General features: G+C 43.1%; 1 protein-coding gene across 1 annotated transcript in view; it reads left to right on the top strand.

The window, feature by feature from the left end:
- The first annotated feature begins 1,359 nt into the window (after positions 1 to 1,359).
- The window catches only part of PARVG (parvin gamma), a 66,378-nt gene continuing 45,136 nt past the window's right edge, over positions 1,360 to 22,601 (top strand). Inside the window, exons 1-5 of the mRNA XM_082254132.1 lie at positions 1,360 to 1,395; positions 3,985 to 4,047; positions 6,681 to 6,745; positions 15,176 to 15,278; positions 17,970 to 18,110. Of these exons, the coding sequence (XP_082110258.1) occupies positions 3,990 to 4,047; positions 6,681 to 6,745; positions 15,176 to 15,278; positions 17,970 to 18,110 (367 nt within the window). The 5' untranslated portion in view covers positions 1,360 to 1,395; positions 3,985 to 3,989. The remainder of the gene's footprint in view (positions 1,396 to 3,984; positions 4,048 to 6,680; positions 6,746 to 15,175; positions 15,279 to 17,969; positions 18,111 to 22,601) is intronic.

Below are 22,601 nucleotides of genomic sequence, written 5' to 3'. Positions count from 1 at the left end.
TGATATGCGATTTGAAATGTCAGATCACATGTCAAATCGGACCAATGTGAACGTGGGCTAAATGAGCAATTGCCACCAAATTAAATGGAGATGGTGACCAGTTTAGATGTAAGATCTGTGCTATTTGACTTGATGCAATATATAATATGACCAACAGACAGGGGAGGACTGGGCAAGGGGGCAGGGGGGCAATTGCCCCCCGGGCTACTCTGATGCTCCATAAAAAGGCTGCACCACTTCTGCCACATACATGCCTGAAGGTTTCCTGGTAAAGAGAAGTAAAACGTCCCCACTGCTGACCTACTGAGTGCAGGATCAAGACAAGGACAGAGCGCAGTCCAACCCCCCACCCCAGCATGGATAGTGTAAGCTGTGTCTGAACAGAGGCCCGTTCCATGTTCCACTGGAGGCTCTTCTCCGGCCAGCCCCAACCGAGCTGTCAAAGTTCACCCCTGCTGGCCAGGTTGGGAAAACGGATGCGGCCGGTGAGTAGAGAGTACCTGGAGCGGAGCTTCAGCCTGGAATGGGGGTCAGGAGGAGGCTGGGAAGAGAGAGAGTGGGAGAGGGGCCAAATCGCTGCACCATGGGCCTCTGGTCTGTACTTGCCCCCTGGGCTGAATGTTGCCAGTCAGCCCCTGCCAGCAGACCAAGTTTTTTTTTCTCAGACAAGAACATATCTTTCAATATTTCTCACAGTAGCCCTCTTCATCAGTAGCAGTTATCGCAGTCATGATCTTATATTTCTGACCTAGTTTGAGCCTCTTGCAATCCCCTATACACCAGTACTCAGAATTGGTGAGAGAGGGGCAGGGAGCCCATCAGGTGTGCTGTGTGCCAAGCTGGGTGAACAGAGGGGTGATCTCATTAGTCTACTGCCTCTGTTACATTGCCCAGTCCATGGGTAGAGACAGGACTTCAACGGTAAGTAGTGTCATCCACCTGGGTGTGCTGTGTGGCAGAGGTGTGCAATTCTCAGGACTGGCAGGACAGAAATACAAATTCTTTGGTATGTATTTTCATCTATGTGATTTAAAGCTGAACTCCAAGCAAACAACTAAATGGTATTCTATTTGTATAAATTTATAGTTTGTCACTTTTGAAGTGATTGCAGAACATTTGCTGTCAGCACTGGCATTACTTCTCTGGCAGAGCTACCCGGGCCTTGTGTGTACCAGAGACAAAAAGAAATGGGGAAGTTTTGTATTTTGCTTCAGCCACAACTTTGTGTCATCATCGCGCTTTCAATTGTGAAACACGCAGGATGAGGAAGTGAAGGGGCTACATCACATATGACGCCTCATGTTTCCGAGGTGTAGCAAAGACAGCTCAGCATTACTGCCTCCTGAGTGCGGGACATAACAAAGGCCTCTGAGTAACACGGACAGTCCTGAGCAGGTGAGTTTAGATCTATCTTTATGTAGTGATTGGATGGCTTTGGGCTGTGCAGACATCTTTCTTTATGTATGTAAACCCCAACAATGAACTCTTATCTGCTCCCTTTTGATCTGTTGAATATTAAAAACAATAAGGCTGTGTTCACACTTAAATCAGATGTGGCTTCCAGCAGGGGTCCGGTGTGTCCCTGTTCTCTGTTTTTGGGAGGTAACAGGCCCAAATTTTTGCCTGAATTGGGACCTGAAACTGAGCCAAAGACTAGAGGACCCCTGTGCAATCCGCCTTGCAGCCGCCACGGAGCTGTGTGAACCGACTCCATTGAGAGCTGGGCCCACTCTCCTGTCATGTGAATTGGAATGCTGGGGAAACCCACATCAAATTTACACTAGTATGAACCCAGCCTCAAAGTTTTGTTTTTTCTGTTTGACAAGTGCAAAATAACATGTTTATCCCACCAGAAATCCAGTGCTTTTTTTCCCCCTGCAGTCTTAAACACTGTTACATACTTGCCAACTGTCCTGTTTTTGCCAGGACAGTCCCGGCAAATAGGAGCCTGTCCCGGGTAATTTAAATTGTCCCGGAAAGCGCCTGTTAATCGGGCTGCCCATAAATGCCGTTATGGGCAGCCAGTGCCCGTAAAAAAAGGTGCGGGCTGACATCGTTACAGCGCATGCGCCATTCCGACACCTGCCAGGCTCCGGAAAGGTCGTACAAGCTTGGCAGAAGTAGAGCAGCTGAATGGAAGAATTATTCCAACTCTGTTACTTTGGCCTTGTTTGAAATTCCCCTTTCAATCTCCTGTAATTCTCCCTTTATTGAGTAGACCCTATAATCATGGGATGATAAGTAGGCGGAGATTATGCAGAGTGGGCGGAGCTTCAGGGAAGTGGGTGTGGTAAGTAATTGATAGCTGTGCTGCAAAGTGTCCCTGGATATTTTTTTCAAATGTTGGCAACTATGCTGTTATCTGGAAGTGCATTCGGACTACAGAATAGTTTCTCTCTATGTTATAGGGAACAGGGGAGGTGCTCTGTAGTCCTACTTCCTGTCGTTGGGAGGCAGCACTGTTCTTCTGAAGATAAAGTAAGGCTGGACACACATGTTAAATTTTCTTGTACATTTCTCTGTAAGATTTACCATATCCATACATTACATTTACATTTATCCATATAAGATGAGGTCAAAACTAAACACTTTCAATTGTAACCTATTAGGCAGGCCTTTTTACTACATAATTGAAGGTAAATCTAAAGAAAATTGTACAGAAAATTGTAAGAAAATTGTATAATGTATGGCCAGCCTTAGTGATCATTTTCCCCCTAGGACAGGCTGTTTGTTACTGACAGGATCACCAGATGACATCAAAGTGGTGAAAAAGCCTAAAAAAAGGGAAAATGAATGCAGACTCCATATCTTAGAACTGGTACACAGCAATATATTCCATTTGTATCTCTGATTCCTCTTGTATTGTAACTGTATCGTTTGACCTAACGTAAAGCGCTGTGAAAACTGTTGGTTCGCTATATAAATCCTGTATATTAATAAAAAAAGATGTATTCTTGGGTATAGATATGTTTCAAGAACCTAAAGATCCTTTCTATTGCATGTCATAACTGCCTCTCATTGAGAGGGACACTTTTGGCTTTGAATGTGGGGTTGTCTTGATGTGGTCAGTGGAGATAAGTCCATCATGAAGCTGTGCAGCAGCAGACCACTTCTAATAGTCATCTATTGCTGGTTGCAGTCAGCCAGCAGTAGATCAATATATCAGTGATCTATTGCTGCAGGCAGAGGCTAGACAGGGCTGCTAAAGCTCTGCCTGAGCCTCCATACTGACAGGAAGACCCGGGATCTCACTCTACTCCCAATGTAAACATAATGCTTTACATAATGCCGCTATGGACAATCTGTAGAGGGATGAGAAGCTGATCGGGCTTAATATTGGACAGGAAAGCCAGTGGTTTCAGCCATTGTGCCTACCAATGAGTCCAGGCGCCATTGTAAATCTTCACAGGCAAAAATTAAATGCTGTCACTGTGCTGTTTAAAATGGTGTCCAGGATTCAAATGGCTGAATTCAAAGAGTGTAAGCACCTGGATTTAATTTGGTAACATGTTTTTCAGTCCTGTACAAACTAGGAGAGAGAAGTACAAGGATTCAGTCTGATGTGCTGCAATGCTAATCTGCTAGCAAGAAACACACTGAATGGAGGAGAGGGCAGAGTGACAGAGTTGAGCTCATCAGTTTTCTGTTTCTCCGTTCACTGTCCACTCACAGGCTGGAGGTAGGACAAAGCCCGTAAGGGTTACCTAACTACAGCAGTGAAAATCAGGTCCCTGTGCTGTGTAAATCTGGGGACTGGTTGGACAAAAATATGAATTGTCAGGTAAAACAGCTCCCTTATACAGTTTACATCCATTTATTTAGCCTTTTTTGCTCAGTAAATTCAGTACTCTAAGGACAATGAAGCCATCCACTTTGTGAGTAGCATTATTTCTTGTGATGTGTTCTTTAGAGAATCAGGAATAACCGTGATGCCTTGTGACAAATGTCCCTATTTATGGGTCTTGTTTTTAATTTCTCCTGCAGGGCAAATGGATCAGTTTGCACAGTCTGGTGATTCAGAGATGATATTTAACATAGAAATCCAAGGTAATGTTATGTCATTGTAACAGAGTTCTGAACTTCTGGGGCTGAAAAAAAAAAAAAAAAGTTTTTCTCTTCTGTTTTCCAATTTCAAAAAAATAATGAAAGTGTGTTTAGAATGCATCCATCATTAATGGGCCCCAATCCATTCCTCCATTAGTTCTATATGTAACAGGTTTTCCAGGCATTGGGCCTGATGTGGGTCTGCCATTGTTACCGGTGACACCTTCAGCCCATTTAAGCTGAAAAAGCGTGAGAGCTGAGACAATGACCATTCCGGCATCTTTGGTTTGTTTTTGTTTATTTTATATTGGAGATGGGAGAAGGGAATGAGTGGGATACACCTCTGGCTCAACTAGGTACACATGGGACACTTTGTTTAAAAATGCCTGTTAGCGCTGTCTTGACTCCAGCTGGATGCTGACCCACGCTTCCTGGGGCTTGAAAATTGCTTTATATTACTGCACTGTGCTAGAACTTGACTTATAACCCTCTGGTTAACTCAAAAGACCCTGGACTGTAGTGAAGCATGACTCTTGACACTCACTGTATTAAGCTCAGAAGTCCAGAAAACAGCTCCCTCCAGCCCTTCACTGACTGAGGTAGCTCCTCGTAACTGCTTGTGCTGCTGCAATTCTCAACACTGTACACTGCACACTGCACGCTGTACACATTAACTCTTCAGGGCCCAACCACTGGCGCCCCCTTTACACTTTCAGGGTCCTCTCACTAGGCACCCCCTCTATACTTCAGGGTCCTCTCACTAGGCACAACCTCTATACTTCAGGGTCCTCTCACTAGGCACAACCTCTATACTTCAGGGTCCTCTCAATAGGCACCCCCTCTATACTTCAGGGTCCTCTCACTAGGCACCCCCTCTATACTTCAGGGTCCTCTCACTAGGCACCCCCTCTGACACTTCAGGGTCCTCTCACTAGGCACCCCCTCTGACACTTCAGGATCCTCTCACTAGGCACCCCCTCTGACACTTCAGGGTCCTCTCACTAGGCACCCCCTCTGACACTTCAGGCTCCTCTCTCTAGGCACCCCCTCTGACACTTCAGGGTCCTCTCACTAGGCACCCCCTCTACACATCAGGGTCCTCTCACTAGGCACCCCTTCTACACTTCAGGGTCCTCTCACTAGGTACCCCCTCTGACACTTCAGGGTCCTCTCACTAGGCACCCCCTCTGACACTTCAGGATCCTCTCACTAGGCACCCCCTCTGACACTTCAGGGTCCTCTCACTAGGCACCCCCTCTGACACTTCAGGCTCCTCTCACTAGGCACCCCCTCTGACACTTCAGGGTCCTCTCACTAGGCACCCCCTCTGACACTTCAGGGTCCTCTCACTAGGCACCCCCTCTGACACTTCAGGGTCCTCTCACTAGGCACCCCCTCTGCTCTTCAGGGTCCTCTCACTAGGCATCCCCTCTATACTTCAGGGTCCTCTCACTAGGCACCCCCTCTGACACTTCAGGGTCCTCTCACTAGGCACCCCCTTTACAGCTAGCTAGCTCCTGGATCCCTTGGACCTTCACCAGAGCGGTCCCCTCTCAGCTAGGCAGACCCTCAGGGGCAGTCTGCAGTACTCACGAACTTGGAATGCTTTCCTGAAATTGGACCCCCTCAACTCCGCTGGTCCTTCGGCACACCGGATCCTCTCTGCAGCTCAGCTCAGCTCTCTCTGTATCCTCAGGCAACCACCCGAGACACCCGATCCTTCTGACAGGAGGAGAGACAGCCGTACTCTCCCTCCTGGGACTCTGCTTCCCGCCAAAGACGCTGCGTCATGCGTTCCCCTCAACCTTTGCCCACTCCCAGAATCCTCTGTGGCAGAATCTGCCTTTCTGGGGTAGATACAGGCCTGAATGTGCCATCGGGTTTCCTCCACTGCCCAATGAGAACCCCTCTCATGGAGCCAGTGGGGAGACTCCCTAGTCTCAATAGCAACACCTGGGAGACATGACAGCCTAGCTGAAAATCATAGCTCTGCTGTTAGGCTGCCAAGGCCCACTATACTTTGCCTAGCACCTACCTTGTAGGGTGCTACATATAAAAAAAACAAATCAGGGCTCCTAGAAGTAAAGCTGACCATATATGATTCGTTTTTTTTTTTATTATTCAGCCAACCGTCTCTATGGCAGACATTGATCAAACAAGCTGGGACGGCCACACACTGATCAAAATTCCCTGCTGAATCGGCCAAATTTCGATCAGTATATGAAGGGTCTAAGTGAGCTAAGTGTACACTTATTCTCATGCAAACATTGCAGGCATCTAGATGTGCATGCATGTTCCTTCTGTCATCTTTAAATGGAATCAAGGACCCCCAAAATCTATGGAGATACAATCTACAAGTTTTGATCCTTGGCTGTACCCTCCTAAACATTTATTTTGGCCTACTGCTTTGACAGGCTACCTCACTGGCCAATAGGAAGGTTCCGGACGGTGCAGTTTTTGGTAACAGTGAACTTACTAACTACCAGAAAATGCTGAAGATTGCAGGTTAGATTGCTATTGGTTTCAGTGGACCCTGGGGTGTGCTGAGGGAATCTTTACTTTACCAAGGGACATAGAAATTACTGTATGCATTTTCTGCTCTTGTTTATCTATAAGGACATATTTCCTGTTTGCAGGTGAAACCAGGAAGTGCCTTCAGCCCAGCGCAGAAAATGACCCCAAACTTCAGGAACTGAAGACGGTATGTCGTACATAAAAAAATGACAGAGAAATTACTGAAGTGACACTTCAATTAAAGTTAAAAAAAAGCTGATTTTCGATCTATCCTCGGCCAGCTTCATGGGCGTCCGCAGAACTTTTTTCAGAGGGGGGCAATATTTTAAGGTCACCCATGCTCCGCCCCTTTTCAACAATGTCATTATACTTATTTTGAGTATTTATTTTTAAAGAGCAAACAGCAGCATTTATTTTTAAAGCATTTGTTAACAAAAAAAAAACACAGATCGTGTTCTCTTAAAGCATGGTATACAGCAGAGTGCTTTGCTGTGTAATTTGGCCCTTTCTATCACCTAAAATACCTGGCTGATCCTGCCTGGCTATGTCCTCCCCTCTGTAAACTGACTACGGTATATCATGGCGTCTGAGCCCTAAAACTGTGGTCAGTTTAGGTGCCTCCATCATCCTGTGTGCCCCTGTGTCTGTGTTTTATAAAAATAAGACATTCTTTACAAGTTTTCAGAGCGCCACTCGTTGCTCACGTGACCCGCCACCTCTTTCCTCCTCTCCCCCCTGCCCTTCTTCTCCCCTCCTCCTCCCCTCCTGACTGACATCAGTGGAGAATCCTCAGCCCCGCCCACTGCAGGCAGCTGTCAGACGGGGAGAGGAGAGAGCCCACGGGTCACGTGACGGCCTTTGGCCCTCTGAAAACTGGTAAAGAACGGCTTATCTTTTTAACACACATACACAGGGGCACACAGGATTATTAACCACTTGCCGTCACTGCACTGTCTATTTACGTCAGCAGTGTGGCAAAATCAAGTTAATAGGCGTCATCGTTCTTGGGAGGAGCTAGGGGGCGAGCGTGCGCCACCCCTGATCGTCAGTGGGGAAGCCAGTGCGGGTGTCTCTCTGTGTTTGAATGGACAATGTCCAATTATAGGAGTGTGGCTCAGGAGCAAGCCTGCTTGAGTGCTCCCATAGCAAGAAGCTTGCTATTGGGGCATTTGGCAGGGGGGAAGAGCCAGGACCCCCGGCGGGGAACCTAAAAAGAAAAGGACTGCAGCGGCTCTGTGCAAAACCATTGCACAGAGCAGATAAGTATAACATGTTTGTTTTTTGTTTTTAAGAAAAATTACAACCTTTAAGTCTTGGTTCACACACACACATTATATATATATATATATATATATATGTACCTGAAATAATAATAATAATATATGCAGTTTTGGTTGATGCATTTTTTAGGCACATTTTGTGGTGCGTTTTTAAACCTGCATTTTTGTTTTTGTCCTCCTGTGTTCCTCCTGTATTTGTACACTGTATTTAGCTGGTTGCTAAGCAGCAGGCTAGGAAGCCGGCCTCCACGTCCCTAACAACCGATGATTCATCAACCGATGATTCCCCGCTGACAGCTGAATGTAAAAAAAAGAATTGCCCGTCGTAAAAATTAGTGGAAAAAAAAAACGGTGTGGGGTCCCTCCCCCATATCCGTACCAGGCCCTTTGGGGGCATGCTTTGGGGGGGACAAGGGCCTCTTCCATACAAACCCTAGGCTGTGGTTGTGGGGGTCTGCAGACAGGGTACTTATCAGAATCTGGAAGCCTCCTTTAACAAGAGGATCCCCAGATCCTGGCCCCCCACATGTGAATGAGTATACCCTTCACCAAAAAAGTGTATGAAAAAACCACAAACACAGTTTTCGACAATTCCTTTATTAAAAATCCAAAAATAATGTTCCCCGACGTGGATCCATAGTCAATCTCACTGCCCGCTGGACCCATAAAAAAACTCTGCACTGGTTGAAGGCTAACAACTGACTGCCCGCAACTCCGTCTGACAGTTCCTAAATAGGTAAGGGGCAGGGCCACCGGTAGCGTCACCTGATGGCCCCACCCACTGTGATGTCACTGTCCCAGCATGCACCAGGCAGTGACATCCACAAGGGGTGGGACCACCAGGTAAGAACTGTGAGACAGAGGAGCGGGCAGTTGGCAGTTAGCAGTTAGCCTTCGAGGAGTGCAGAGCTTTTTTTTAGGGTCCGGCAGGCGGCATGATTAACGATGGCTCTAAATTGAGGGACATTATTTTTGGATTCTTAATAAAGGAATTGTCCAAAACTGCGTTTTGTGCTTTTTTTTTTTCTTTTCTTCTAAGTGACATATTTTTTGGTAATTAAGTAGGGGTATAGCCCCTACCCATTCACATGGGGGGGGGGGGCAGGAAATGGGGATTCCAGATTCTAATAAGCCCCCCCACCTGCAGACCCTCACAACCACAGCCCAGGGTTGTGGGGACAAGGTGCCTTGAGGTGGGGGTGGCCAAAGGCCCCTACCCATGTTAAGGTCATTTGGCCTGGTATGGTTTAGGAGGGGGGGCTGCTCACTTGTCCCCTCCCTTTCCTGACCTGTTAGGCTGCATGCTTTGATAAGAGTCTGGTATGGATCTGGGGGGATCCCATTCCATTTTTTTGCTGGGAATTCTTTTTTTTTTTATATTCAGCTGTCAGCGGGGGAACCCCGCTGACAGCTGATAACTCATCGGTTGTTAAGGACGCCGCGGCCAGCTTCCCGGCCCGCTCTTTAGCGACTGGCTATATACAGCTGTAGCCAAAAGTTTTGCGAATGACACAAATATTAATTTTTACAAAGTCTTCTGCCTCAGTTTTTATGATGGCAATTTGCATATACTTCAGAATGTTATGAAGAGTGATCAGATGAATTGCAATTAAATACAATGTCCCTCCTTGCATTGAAAATGAGGACGGGAAACAGGAAGTGAGAGGAAATCTCCCCTAAATCAAGCGCATTCCTATCTTAAGACATTTATCATCAGAACAGGTGTTCCCACTAGATGATTTCCCCTCGACTCCTGTTTCAGTGACAATTCTAAAAATTTGGATTTCCCATTACTTTCTGTCCTATTGGTCACCAGGACACATATCAAGAGTGAATCTTCCCAGCAGTGACACAGACCGCAATAAAAACTTTACAATCCACTCTATTCAAAACTAAAAACTAAAGTTTTGCCTTTACACACACACCTTAAGATGGTTGAAGTATTCTGCTATTTCTAAAAGGCTTTTTAGAAGTGGCCATGTTAGATATAAATAGCTTGGCGGACTTCTTTAAAATAACACAACAGAGCGTGCAATTACGATTCGCCCCCTGATTGCAAGAGGAGGCCATGAAAAGATTCCCATTTGCCTGGTTATTAGTTGGATGAGAGGAGAAGAAGTCACAAGTGATGGACTAATTTACAAGTTATTACCCAGAATTCCGTGTTGCCGATTAATCAGCCTGTGATGGGGAGCTGGCACAATGGAGATTGGGAGGAAACGAATGGAAATGTATTCATAACAATTTAACTGGCTTATTATTAAAAAGTTATCAACCTGTTATCCTATCACAAAGGGTTCGCTATAGAAAAAGGAGGCTTTTGTTATGTAGAATGCAGATTTCACTCGGGATGTGTCAGCTAAGCGGGTTTTGTTATAGTGGAGATTAAGCATGAAATCCTAAAGGAGGTCTCTAATCAGGAAACAAATTGCAGTAAACTTGCACAGCATCTAATTATTTGAAGGATGGATAAACTGGAGCTAAAAGAAAACCTAGCTTTCCTAAATCACTACATACAGACCTTAAAGAGAACTGGTCATGATTAGGCTGGTGTTAGGATTCTACTACAAGAGTTTGTTATATTGTTGAAGCTGTAGTGCTCCCTGAGAGCCCTTTAAAATGGGGGGGGGGGGGGATTGCTGACATTTGCAAATCTAAACTTATTCTCTAAAGTCCTCTCTTCATCTCATCACATGTTTAGTGATTTATATATACATAATGATCTATTTTGTCTTCAGGACAAAAGAAACATTCCATATGAAGACTTCACACACACCCCTCAAGCCAGCAGGTGGAGAACCAAACTCCCGTTCACCCGTCTGTTCTTAGCTGCTCTGTTGATATGGCTCCGGATTGTGCTTAGTGGAGCTGGCCAGTAACTGTACCAGGGCTGTCTTAATAGCATAATGGGCCCCTGGCAAAGTAATGCACTTGGGCCCCTACCGTCCTGCCCCAATTTACGTGCCTTCTCCCTAGAATTAAAGCATAAAGAGTTGATAGAATTAAACATATATTTATTAGCTCTTTCAATAAAATCAGTTTTAAACAATAACAAAACATGCCATAAATCAATGGCTAATCCACTCAAAGGGTACAGTACAGATGGGGAGGCAGAAAGGTACACTATGGGGGGGGGGGGTTTCAGGAGCGCACAATACTGGGATCAGGAAGGCTGAGTACAGGTTCCAGGAAGCTGCCTTGGACATCCTGGGGCATCTTAGTAAAAATTGGGACTGTCCCGGGAGTGCAGCCCTTCTCCTCCCAGAATAAGTCTACAGGTCACGTCATAGTATCTGAAAACAACAGGCTGTGTCGGGTTAATTTTTAAATGATCCCAGAGAATGAAAAAGGGAAATTAGGGTGTGTATTCCTAGAGGGCATATTTGGACATTAGGTAGCACTACAGTGCCCTAAAAAAGTATTCATACCCCTTGACATTTTCCACATTTTGTCATGTTACAAACAAAAACGTAAATGTATTTTATTGGGATTATTTGTGATAGACCTACACAAAGTGGCACATAATTGTGAAGTGGAAGGTAAATGAGTTTTAACATTTTTTACAAATAAATATCTGAAAAGTGTGGGGTGCATTTGTATTCAGTTCCCCTTTACTCTGATACCCCTAATTGAAATCTAGTGGAACCAATTTCCTTCAGAAGTCACCTAATAAGTAAATAGAGTCCACCTGTGTGTAATTTATTTTCTCAGTATAAATACAGCTGTTCTGTGAAGCCCTCAGAGGTTTGTTAGAGAACCTTGGCGAACAAAGAACATCATGAAGGCCAAGGAACACACCAAACAGTTCACGTATAGAGTTGTGAAGGAGTTTAAAGTAAAAAAAAAAAAGGTTTACCTTTATTTATAGTTTTGGATGAAGAGGAGAGGGATTAGAACGCTTGTCAGTTTTTATTACTGTCTGTGTCCCCATTAAAGAGATCCATCCTCTCTCTCTGTTCTGTTTACCGTTGTCATTGCAAGTTAAAGTGAAGAAAATCCCAAATTTTGCGTTGTCCCTAGAAAAGTAATAGAGGGGAAATATTCCAACGGGACACTAGTTATGGCGACCTGGAGGTCCCCAAGGAATTCCCTACTTTCAGGGATTTCTTCCTGTTTGGCTATTGGAGAGGAAGTGAAGGAAAATCTCTGCAATGGGACATAATTGGTGAAAAAAATCTGACAGGGGTTATAACCCTCCCTTGCTTTATCCAAAATGAAAAAAAAAAAACAAAGTTTTGACTATAGTTTTACTTTATGGCAGCGTTATGTTTATGTTATATAAAAAAAATATACCAAGCATTGAACATCTCACAGAGCACTGTTCAATCCATCATCCGAAAATGCAAAGAGTATGGCACAACTGCAAACCTACCAAGACATGGCCATCCACCAAAAACTGACAGGCCGGGCAAGGAGAGCATTTATCAGAGAAGCAGCCAAGAGGCCCATGGTAACTCTGGAGGAGCTGCAGAGATCTACAGCTCAGGTGGGAGAATCTGTCCACAGGACAACTATTAGTCATGCACTCCACAAATCTGTCCTTTATGGAAGAGTGGCAAGAAGAAAGCCATTTAGAAAGAAAGCCATAAGAAGTCCTGTTTGCAGTTTGTGAGAAGCCATGTGGGGGACACAGCAAACATGTGGAAGAAGGTTGTCTGGACAGAAGAGACCAAAATTGAACATTTTGGCCTAAGTGCCGGTTCACACTGATGCGGCTGCGCCGATCGCATGTAATGTCGGAGCGCACTGCTCCTTCATTACATGCGATCGGCTGTGCGGTGCGAGTTTAGCCATACACTTTGTATGGCTAAATTTGCAACGCACCCGCAGCAAAGACGCACGGGACCCTTTTTTGCAGCCGCATCAGGATCGGATCGCACAGTGGTTCACACTTGTGTGATCCGATCCTGTGCGAACTGCAAGATCGCACTGCAATATGCGATCAAACTGGGGGTGTCGTTAAGATTACATTGACACCCCCAGCGTATCGCATATGGCAGTGTGAACTGCCGGGGGTGCGTTTGCGATGCGGGAACAGGCTGCGGATTCGCAGCCTTCCCGCATCGCATAAGTGTGAACCGAGCCTAAAAGCAAAACGCTGTTGTGTGGTGGAAAACTAACACTGCACATCACCCTGAGCACACTATCCTGACCGAGAAACTTGGTGGTGGCAGCATTATGTCGTGGGTATACTTTTCTTTAGCAGGGACGGGGAAGCTGGTCAGAGTTGATGGGAAGATAGATGGAGCCAAATACAGGGCAATGTTAGAAGTTAACCTGTTAGAGTCTGCAAAAGACTTGAGACTGGGGCGGAGGTTCAACTTCCAGCAGGACAATGACCCTAAACATACAGCCAGAGCTAGAATGGAATGGTTTAACCACTTGCCGACCACCCCACGCAGATTTACTGTGGCAGGGCAGCTCGGCTGCGCATAATCACATAGATCTACGTGATTATGTGCACGCGGTGATTAGACACAGCGGGAGCCAGACCGCGGGAGGAGCGGGTGCAATCGCCGCCGGCCTTCCGCGTTCTTCGGGGAAACTGGCAGAACAGCCGCCTGCCTATGTAAACAAAACAGGCGGCTCTTCTTATAGACAGGCACACAGAGATAGTTTGTTTCAGCTAAGCTGAAACACCTATCTCTGTGTGCCTTTAACAGAGCCCCCCCACAGTTAACAAGTACTTTAGGCATATATTTTAACCCTTTATCACCCCCCAGTAATTAACCCCTTCCCTGCCAGTGTCATTTATACAGTAACAGTGCATATTATTTAGCACTGGTTACTGTAATAATGTCACTAGTCCACAAAAAGTGTCAAAAATGTCAGTTAGGGGTCCGATCTGTTCGCCACAATGTCGCAGTCCTGCTAAAAATCACTGATTGCCGCCATTACTAATAAAAAAAAAAAACAAAAGTCCAAAAATCTATCCCGTAGTTTGTAAACGCTTTAACTTATAGCGCAAACCGATTAATATATGCTTTTTGGGATTTTGTTTTACCAATAATATGTAGCGGAATACAAATTGGCCTAAACTGATAATAAAATTAGATTTCTAAAAATATTTTATTGGGAATGTTTTATAGCAGAAAGTAAAAAACATTTTTGTTTGTTTTTCAAAATTGTCGCTCTTTTTTTGTTTATAGCGCAAAATCTAAAAACCGCAGAGGTTATCAAATACCACCAAAAGAAAGCTCTGTTTGTGGGGGAAAAAAAAGGACATCAATTGTATTTGGGTACAGCTTCGCACGACCGTGCAATTGTCAGTTAAAATAACGCAGTGCCGAATCACAAAAAATGGCCTGATCTTTAAGGAGGTAAAACCTTCCAGAGCTGAAGTGGTTAAATCAAAGCATATTCATGTGTTAGAATGTTAGAATGGCCCAGTCAAAGTCCAGACCTAAATCCATTTGAAAATTTGTGGCAAGACTAGAAAATTGCTTTTCACAGACGCTCTCCATCCAATCTGACAGAGCTTGAGCTATTTTGCAAAGAAGAATTGGCAAAATATTCACTCTCTAGATGTGCAAAGCTGGTAGAGACATACCCAAAAAGACTTGCAGCTATGTGCCACTTTGTGTTGGTCTATTACATAAAATCCCAATAAAAGGAATTTATGCTTTTGGTTGTAAAATGACAAAATGTGGAAAATTTCAAGGGGTATGAATACTTTTTTAAGGCACTGTACAAAGCAGGAAGCACAGGATATAATGAGCAAATATGACTGCCCCCATGTACATAGAATTAGCAGTTATTAAAAATGAGTGGTTTAAAACTTTAACAAAAATAGATTATTAAATAAAGTGAACTGTTCATTTATATCAAACCTCTTATTTACATGTACTATATATCTAAAAATCTATCCATACCTATAAAAAAAGACTACAGTACATTTTATAAAAGTCTAAGTCTTAAACTCCACCGTTTATCATTAGAAGGGCAGTCCTTGTATTTCAGTCCAGTGACTTTGTTTGGGGGAGGGGGGAGTGGTACCTCATTACTAGGGTTGGAAGCACCTAGAAACATGGAACAAAGTACTACATGTAGGGTAGAACTGTAAATAGTGTATATAATGATAGATCTTACATGGTAATCACGCTCCCTGGATATATCGATGACTAGTAGAAGGAGCAATTACAAATGTGCACCTGAAATATAATAAGAAAGACAAGTGAAAATGTGGAAGTCAGGTCAAAAATAGCTTCCAGGTAATTGTCACAATGACTTCAAACATGTACAAAGGCCTCAGAACAGTAACTTTCCATAGGCTATAGTTAATCCATTTTGTAGAGTACTTTCGATCTGGTGATTTTGTTTTTTTCGTTTTCTTCCAGTTCCTTATTGACTGGATCAATGATGAATTAAAGCAGGAGCATATCGTAGTAAAGAGCTTAGAGGAAGATCTCTTTGATGGGTTAATTCTTCATCACCTTTTACGTAAGATATTTTTACACCGTCTTCTAATCTGCCGGAGATCAGGAGCTCAAGCTGTTGCTATAGATTGGCTGATGGATTTGGCTGAGATTCACATCTCCGACTTGTTTACCATCTCAGGTTTAAACTTGGCTGTGTGTGAAATGCATATCTCTTTTCTTCCCCAGACTTAAACAAGTTCTGAAAGAAAAAAGAAGAATTTATATTTATTGGCGATTTTCATTTGCTTGGAAAATGTATACATTGGAGTGCTGGGGTGCATTCACATGGCAGCCAGGGGTCAGTAAAAGCAGGCGGTTGAGCTGTGGTTTTATTATCCCCCGATTGCCCACCTAAATATAGAAATGCAGCCACTCAGGGCTGTACACATGTGTACCTACACTGTGTAGCTCCAGCAGAGATTGAAGAGCATGTTGCATCCAGAGGGTGGTACTACTGCCAAGCGCAACCCATTCAAGTGAATAGTGCCACTGCATGCAAAGTAAGCAGCAAGGAGGTGGCATACAACGCTGTACCTTCTACTTACTGGCATCTCTGAAAAGTGATGTTCACTGATTGCTTTTCAGAGAAGCAGTAATAACAGCAGGCGTATGTGAATGAGTCCATAAGGTACGATTGTTTTTTTGTGATGGTTGGAAAATGTATCTATGTGTCTCCAAGTATAGCTACAACCCCCCCAAAGTAGCCGTAGGCCTTAGCTGACTTTAGTTTGCTGAAGCACCATGTAAACAATTGCCATTTTTTTTTAAATAAAATACTTGTTTTTACTTCTTTTCCATCTCTGTGCTACTGATCCTTTTGCCTCTTTGTAGTCACTTCATGTTTTTATGCACTACAATAATGACTGAATGTCATTTGTCAGAGCGGGCTTCCTGATGGTGACAACAGTGGACCATGCCCGTATAAGCCCGTGTGACAAAGTGACAACACAAGAGCACAAATGGGCAACATGCACAGAGCGTTAACACTCTATAACAAAAATTGCCTGAACAAAGATCTTCATGGCTGGACCACCAAGTGTTAGTTTAATAAAAGCTTCAGGTTTCAAAAATCGAAATGACATAAAAAAATACAATAACATGTTAAAGCTTGTAAAAAAATATAAGTGTTTGGGTTTACTTCTACTTCCCTTCATTTCATTTACCCACCATGGACAAAGTAAAATACCCCATACTTTTTGGTATAGTGTAACTATGGCTCCCTGTACAGGCTGAGATACCAATCACCAAGCCCAAATCATGCTATGTGGAAGGGTCATTAGCCCTGTGTAAGCTCTGACCACATTGACATGAAGCCCAGGCACAAGTCTGTGTTATTTTTTAAAGACCCAGACCCAGAACCAGCTTTAACAAATAAAATCATGGAACCTCACCATAGCTGCTCATTCCCTTGTGTACTGTGTGTGCGCTCACAAAGGGCCTTTGACTGCTAAAATGGGATGGAATCTTCATCCCATTTTAGCAGTCAAAGGCCCTTCTCCCGACTGGTGAATCTATAGCTGGTGACACCTTTCCAAAGACAGAATCATAGAGGTGCAACTAACACAGTCCCATATGGGATTCCTTTGTGCTATAGATACTGTACATGTTAGCAAGAGGCAGCGATGGAGCAACGTCTTGTTGCTCTTGCTGGTTTAGCCAATGACCAAGGGACACTAGAGGAGTCTGGATAGCACCACTTGGTCCTAAAGCTGGCCATATATGGAGTAAATTTTAGCCAGATCCTGAGGATTTGGCTGAAATTCACTCAGTGGATGGCCTTGTCTACCACTTGTTATCTGACATCCCTGGATCGAAAAATTAAAAATGCTGGGTGGAAAATTGTTGGCTGAAATGCTACTTATGATCCCGAGGTTAATATATTGATTGAGGATCTAGCTCAGCATTGAAGAAAATAATGTGAGTAGCCCAAAGAACTCATCTGCAATATTCTAAATATGAGGGTGTTGCCCTTGGACCAGAGTGTGTGCTCTCCATCATTGATGAATCATTGAAAAATAAAAGAAAAGACAAATGCACAAAACCCCATAGTGTAGTATATTAAGCAGAAAGCATTTATTACATTGATAAAATTGCACTCACAAAAAATGGCATGTGCTAGGCATAACAGTCTGAGTTGCCTGGAAGCAGAAAGTGATGAAGTGTTTACCAGGACCCCTGCCTTGGCAACCAGCAAGGGTATGAGAGCGCTCTTGCGATGGAATAAAGCCACTGTCACTGAAGGAACACTTTCACTGATGCACAACCCCGGAAGTTAGTGGAGCCAATGTTCACATCATGTGCAGTTGAATATAGGGACGCATTTCCAAGCTTTAAGCTTCTTCCTCAGCTGAGTGAGTGCAATTTTATCCATTAAAAGAATGTTTTCTGATTAATATACTACACTATGGGGTTTTGCGCTGTTGTCTTTCCTTTTGTCCATCATGCAGTTTTGTGCATTGTAACTCTTGGGCACCTACAATGTAAGTTTCTCCCTGTTTTTGCATAAAACATCATCAGTGGGTTCTACATGTAAAGGATCCTCATTCCGATTTCCCACTAGAACCCGTTATTTATAGGTATGCTCACTGATGCATTTTTCCTGCAGAAACAGTAGGTTTTGTCCATCCATAGTGACACCAAGCATAGAGAATCGGTTTCTGCATTCTGTATTTACAGTCATAACAATTAATGAACAATAGTTTCTTATGTACAGAAAAAATTGGATCCCTCACACTGGAAGTGGAAGAAATAACATTGTCCACAACCAATCAGAAGAGGAAGCTCGGTGTCATTCTGGAGGAGGTCTCCCGCTGTCTACAGCTGGAGGACAGTCAGCTGAAGTGGAACGTGGCTTGTAAGTACTACTTATTCATGCAGAAAGAAATTTGACTATAATAATCTGTTGAAAGAGGTGCTTTTTCTGAGCATCATGTCATCTCCACATACACAAAAGCTGTAACACTGATGTCCCTCTTGTGAAGTAACCGTAAAATAAGGGCCTCTCTAATTCTGGTGTGGATCACAAAATATTGCCACCCATTGTGCATACTCTCAGCAATGTAAAGGGAAACTACTGTTTTCCAAACATACTTTATTTATTATGTGCTGTTGTAAAAATGTGATTTAAAAAATGTATTCAGCATCTAATTATGTCATATTTAACACTTTTAGCCAGAGGGTGGTGCTCTTTTCAAGCTTTGCCAAGCTATGAAGTCTCAATAAGGGGCTGTTGTGCCTAAAGTTTTATAGAGTGCACTTTTTCTAGGGACTTTAAACAGCTCTGTTGCTAACATAAAATGTTTTCAGTATGTTTGGCTTCACATCTCACGGTATACAGTTTTCTTAGAGAGGAATTCCAAGTATGGATGTTTTTACAGGGCAGGCATTTATATTTACATAGTTACATTGGTCCATCTTAGACCAATACCTGTGAGATCAGTCTAGATGCTGGAAATCACTGTAGCAGATGCCGCTACCCCAGTGATCTCCACTAGCCTCCGGGTCCCATGCTGAGTGGCTGCCCTGCTACATTCTGAATGCAGGAGGTTGCCACTGAGCACAGGCTCCACTCAGACAACACTTTGCATTTTCTCAGTGAGTGCAAACAATTCACCGATTGGACGTGATGGAGAAAATGACATCACTGGCCTGCCTCTTCACTGAATGAGAAAATTTAAAGAGATCGCTGAATGGTGCCCATGCCAAGCAGCCAGCCTCCTATGTTTAAAGGTAGCCACTCGATGTGGGACCTGAAAGCTCACTGGAGTAGCTGCATATACTGCAATGATATCCAGCTCCTAGAGAGATCCCACAGTTATGGCATATTCGTAGTTACATTGGTCCAACATATAAAAAGTCCATACCTGGAATTCTTCTGTAAGTAAATATTTTTAATTTGTTTCAAAGATTCCTACTTGGACTTCCTGGGGAAGGCTGACAATGCTTGGCCCCTGCCATGCAATTAGTAGCAGTGTTGTCGTCCTGCTAGGGGCTTAGCAGATAAGCATCCTAACGGCCAAATGAAGAAGCGCATATGGCAAGCTAACAACACTGCTGTAATCACTAGGCAGGGGCTTAGCCTTGTAAGCCTGGAATTGGAAGTGCTGTTGCTGGCAGGATCTCCAGGTTCAGGAAATTTTGCAACAGATTCACAAAAAATGAAAACAAATTTGCTTAACTAGAAAACCATATATAGTGAGACATGATGCTAAACAAGGCAGACATGATTTACATACACTTTAAATGAAACGTATAGTGCATATATATATATATATATATATATATATATATATATATATATATATATATATATATTATTATTAAAAATTGGGGTTTTATAGCTGATTAGTAGTACCAAACAGTGAGCTTACTCCACACCAGAGGTGTTTTTTCAAGGCTTTTTCTGCCCACTTTTTTTTTAAAAATGACGCAAAGGTTCACATGAATATCTTCCCACGCAGGGGGTTCTCACCATCAATGCAACAAAACAGAATTTAACCTCCCAGCTTTTTATTAGCCCTGTGGCTCAGGCGTCATGCCTCGGTCCTCCTGATCAGCAAACACTCTTCCCAGTGTTTGTGCACACACACTGTATCTCAGCTCCGTGTCTTTCATGCAGCGTCCCAGCTGCTCCATCTCTCTCAAATTTCTCTCAGGCGTTGGTCTGTCAGTATGATATGGTTTGGTACAGACGTGCACCTCTCACTGCTCCCTTCACACACTGACCCACCTCGGGGGGGGGGGGGGCTCACCACTACTTCTGCTTCTAACATAAAGCCAGCACACACCTATGCTTAAATTAGGCAGGCTCTTGCGCTAATAAATCAGGTCCTGCTTCCAACTACTGTGTACAAAAGTGAAGCAATCAACAAATGGTGCTGCAGCTTTAAAAATAAATCAATATACAAGTGATCAAAATATCCCACTAGCCGCGCAAAAAAATATATATAAATGTGTGTGCATTCAAACACTGTGAAATTAATCAAGAGTAAAATGACCAGCAAAAGTAACTTTCACTGTGAAAAATCATTAAACCATAATAAACAAGTGAAAAATAGTCAGTTTCCACTGTGTGTCACTCCAATGGGTGACAAATTATATATAATTTAAACAGTTCTCATCCACTAGTGCAGTGTTCACAGATCATTAACGCCCCTAACGTTTTGTCACTTCCTGACTTTCCCGATCCCCCTTTGATAGAGTCAGGAAGTGACGAAACGTTAGGGGCGTGGCCACACGATGTACCAGTGGATTGATCGGGTGAACGGTGGTGAACGGTGGTGAACAGCGGTGTCTCTCGGGCTGTCCAGGATATCATTGCAGACAACGCCAGAGCCCACGTGAGCACCCCAATCCCCTTCTATATGCTACTATGTGCTTTACAAGATATGTTAACTGTATGTGCAATATTAGAGCATAATTGATTTTAATAAAGGGTATAAAGGTTATTACACTAGTGGGGCCCTTTTTGTTCTCTTTCATATATGAGCAAGAGAGGATTACCTAATCAAAGGAGTGTCGGTGTTACCCTTGTCCTGTTTACCACAGTGGGAAATCTATGCGCAGATGGCCTTTTCCATGAGAATGGAAGGCAAATAGCTGGGATGAGTTGCTGGGCTGAGGGGCGTGCAGCACGGAGGTGGTGGATCTCTATGGTGTCTCTTTAATCAGCACACAACGGGATTTCATCAGGTCATCCTATTATCACTATTCTTTAATGATCTGTGAACACTGCACTAGTGGATGAGAACTGTTTATACTATATATAATTTGTCACCCATTGGAGTGACACACAGTGGAAACTGACAATTTTTCACTTGTTTATTATGGTTTAATGATTTTTCAGTGTTGCTGGTCATTTTACTCTTGATTCATTTCACAGTGTTTGAATGCACACACATATTTATATATATTATATATATTTTTTTTTGCACGGCTAATGGGATATTTTGATCACTATTGTACACACCTATGCTTGTTTCCTGGAAAAGCTGGCCCAGACCGCCACATTAAAAAGTGACATGGCCTCACTCTGCCACAATATATTTGCATACAGTGTATGTATCTGTGTATATATATATATATATATATATATATATATATATATATATACTTATTTATTTTATATTGTTTTTATCAAGTTTAACTAGGGGTTAAACAAGAGCTTTTTTATTTAAAGGCAATTAAAAATTAAAAACTTTTTTTGGAGATTGCTGTGCAGATTATTGGAAAGTTCTATGACCTGCACATCAAAAAACTAGCATAGATACCTATGGTTACATTGTATTTGTCCACAATACCTACAAACAGTGCAGCAGCTCCTGAGACCCAGTACAAGATTTGACTGTCAAACATGACAGCTGAGTCTTGCCAGTTATAGAGGCAAAGCAGGCATGGTAAGGGATTAGGACCTACATAGATGGGTGAGTACTCCTTGAAGTTTTTTTAGGCAGTACCTCATACGCCCAACTTTAAGGTGTGATTAAAACCTAAAATATTAAAGCACAATACAGCTGCTGATCTCAGCACCTCCCTTCTCTGCTGGTTCTTCTTCCTATAAAGGTTGCCTTTCTTCCAAATACATCCTGTGCTGCCTGCCTTTCCAGTTTTCATGTAATATTAGGACAAACCTTATCAATCCATTTAACTTGTCCAATCAGGCAGGGCAATGCACTAGGTAAATTGATGGGGGGTATAAATTAGATTGTATAGTGTATGGACACATTTAGAATGCATTTTTATTCCCAGTGAATCTAGTTTCACTATAAGACAGCTTGTTTGGGATAAATTAAGGCATATAATTCTTATATGTGCCACGCTCAGAATTCCTCACACTTGTCAGATTGAAAGTCAGATTCCTCACACTTGTATGGTAATTATTAAAGTGTAAGCACTTAAAAAAAGTGCTGAGTGCATAAAGTAAACATCAAACCTATATGTTATGTATCATCGCATAAAAACCTATGCTATTCCTGGGTCGGAAGTCACCCTATTTACATTTAAAGATGATACGTTTGTACACAAATGGAAAAGTGCTTAGTGCAAACTGTGCAAAATAAGGAATAATAAAGTACAAAATTACAAGGAGCTGAATACTAATATTCTATCCAATGTGGGGGTCACTAAACATATCAATGAGTATTGACCACCTCCACAACTAGGAGACAGCTCACACAATAGCAATATGAATGTGGTGTTTTCACCAAGACAAATTAAAAACTTATATTAAAGTGCAATTATATAATCAACTTAGTGAAGAAAAAGTGTCCAAAGAGTGATAACATTGGTCTCCTAGTGTATGTCCACCAAGTTCACCAAATACACCAAGTGTATTTCCAAGGGAAAG

This window comes from Pelophylax lessonae, assembly GCF_965119305.1.
Source record: "Pelophylax lessonae genome assembly, chromosome: 4".
NCBI lineage: Eukaryota > Metazoa > Chordata > Amphibia > Anura > Ranidae > Pelophylax > Pelophylax lessonae.
Note: the sequence above shows the minus strand (reverse complement) of the source record. Positions and strands in the feature narration are given on the sequence as shown.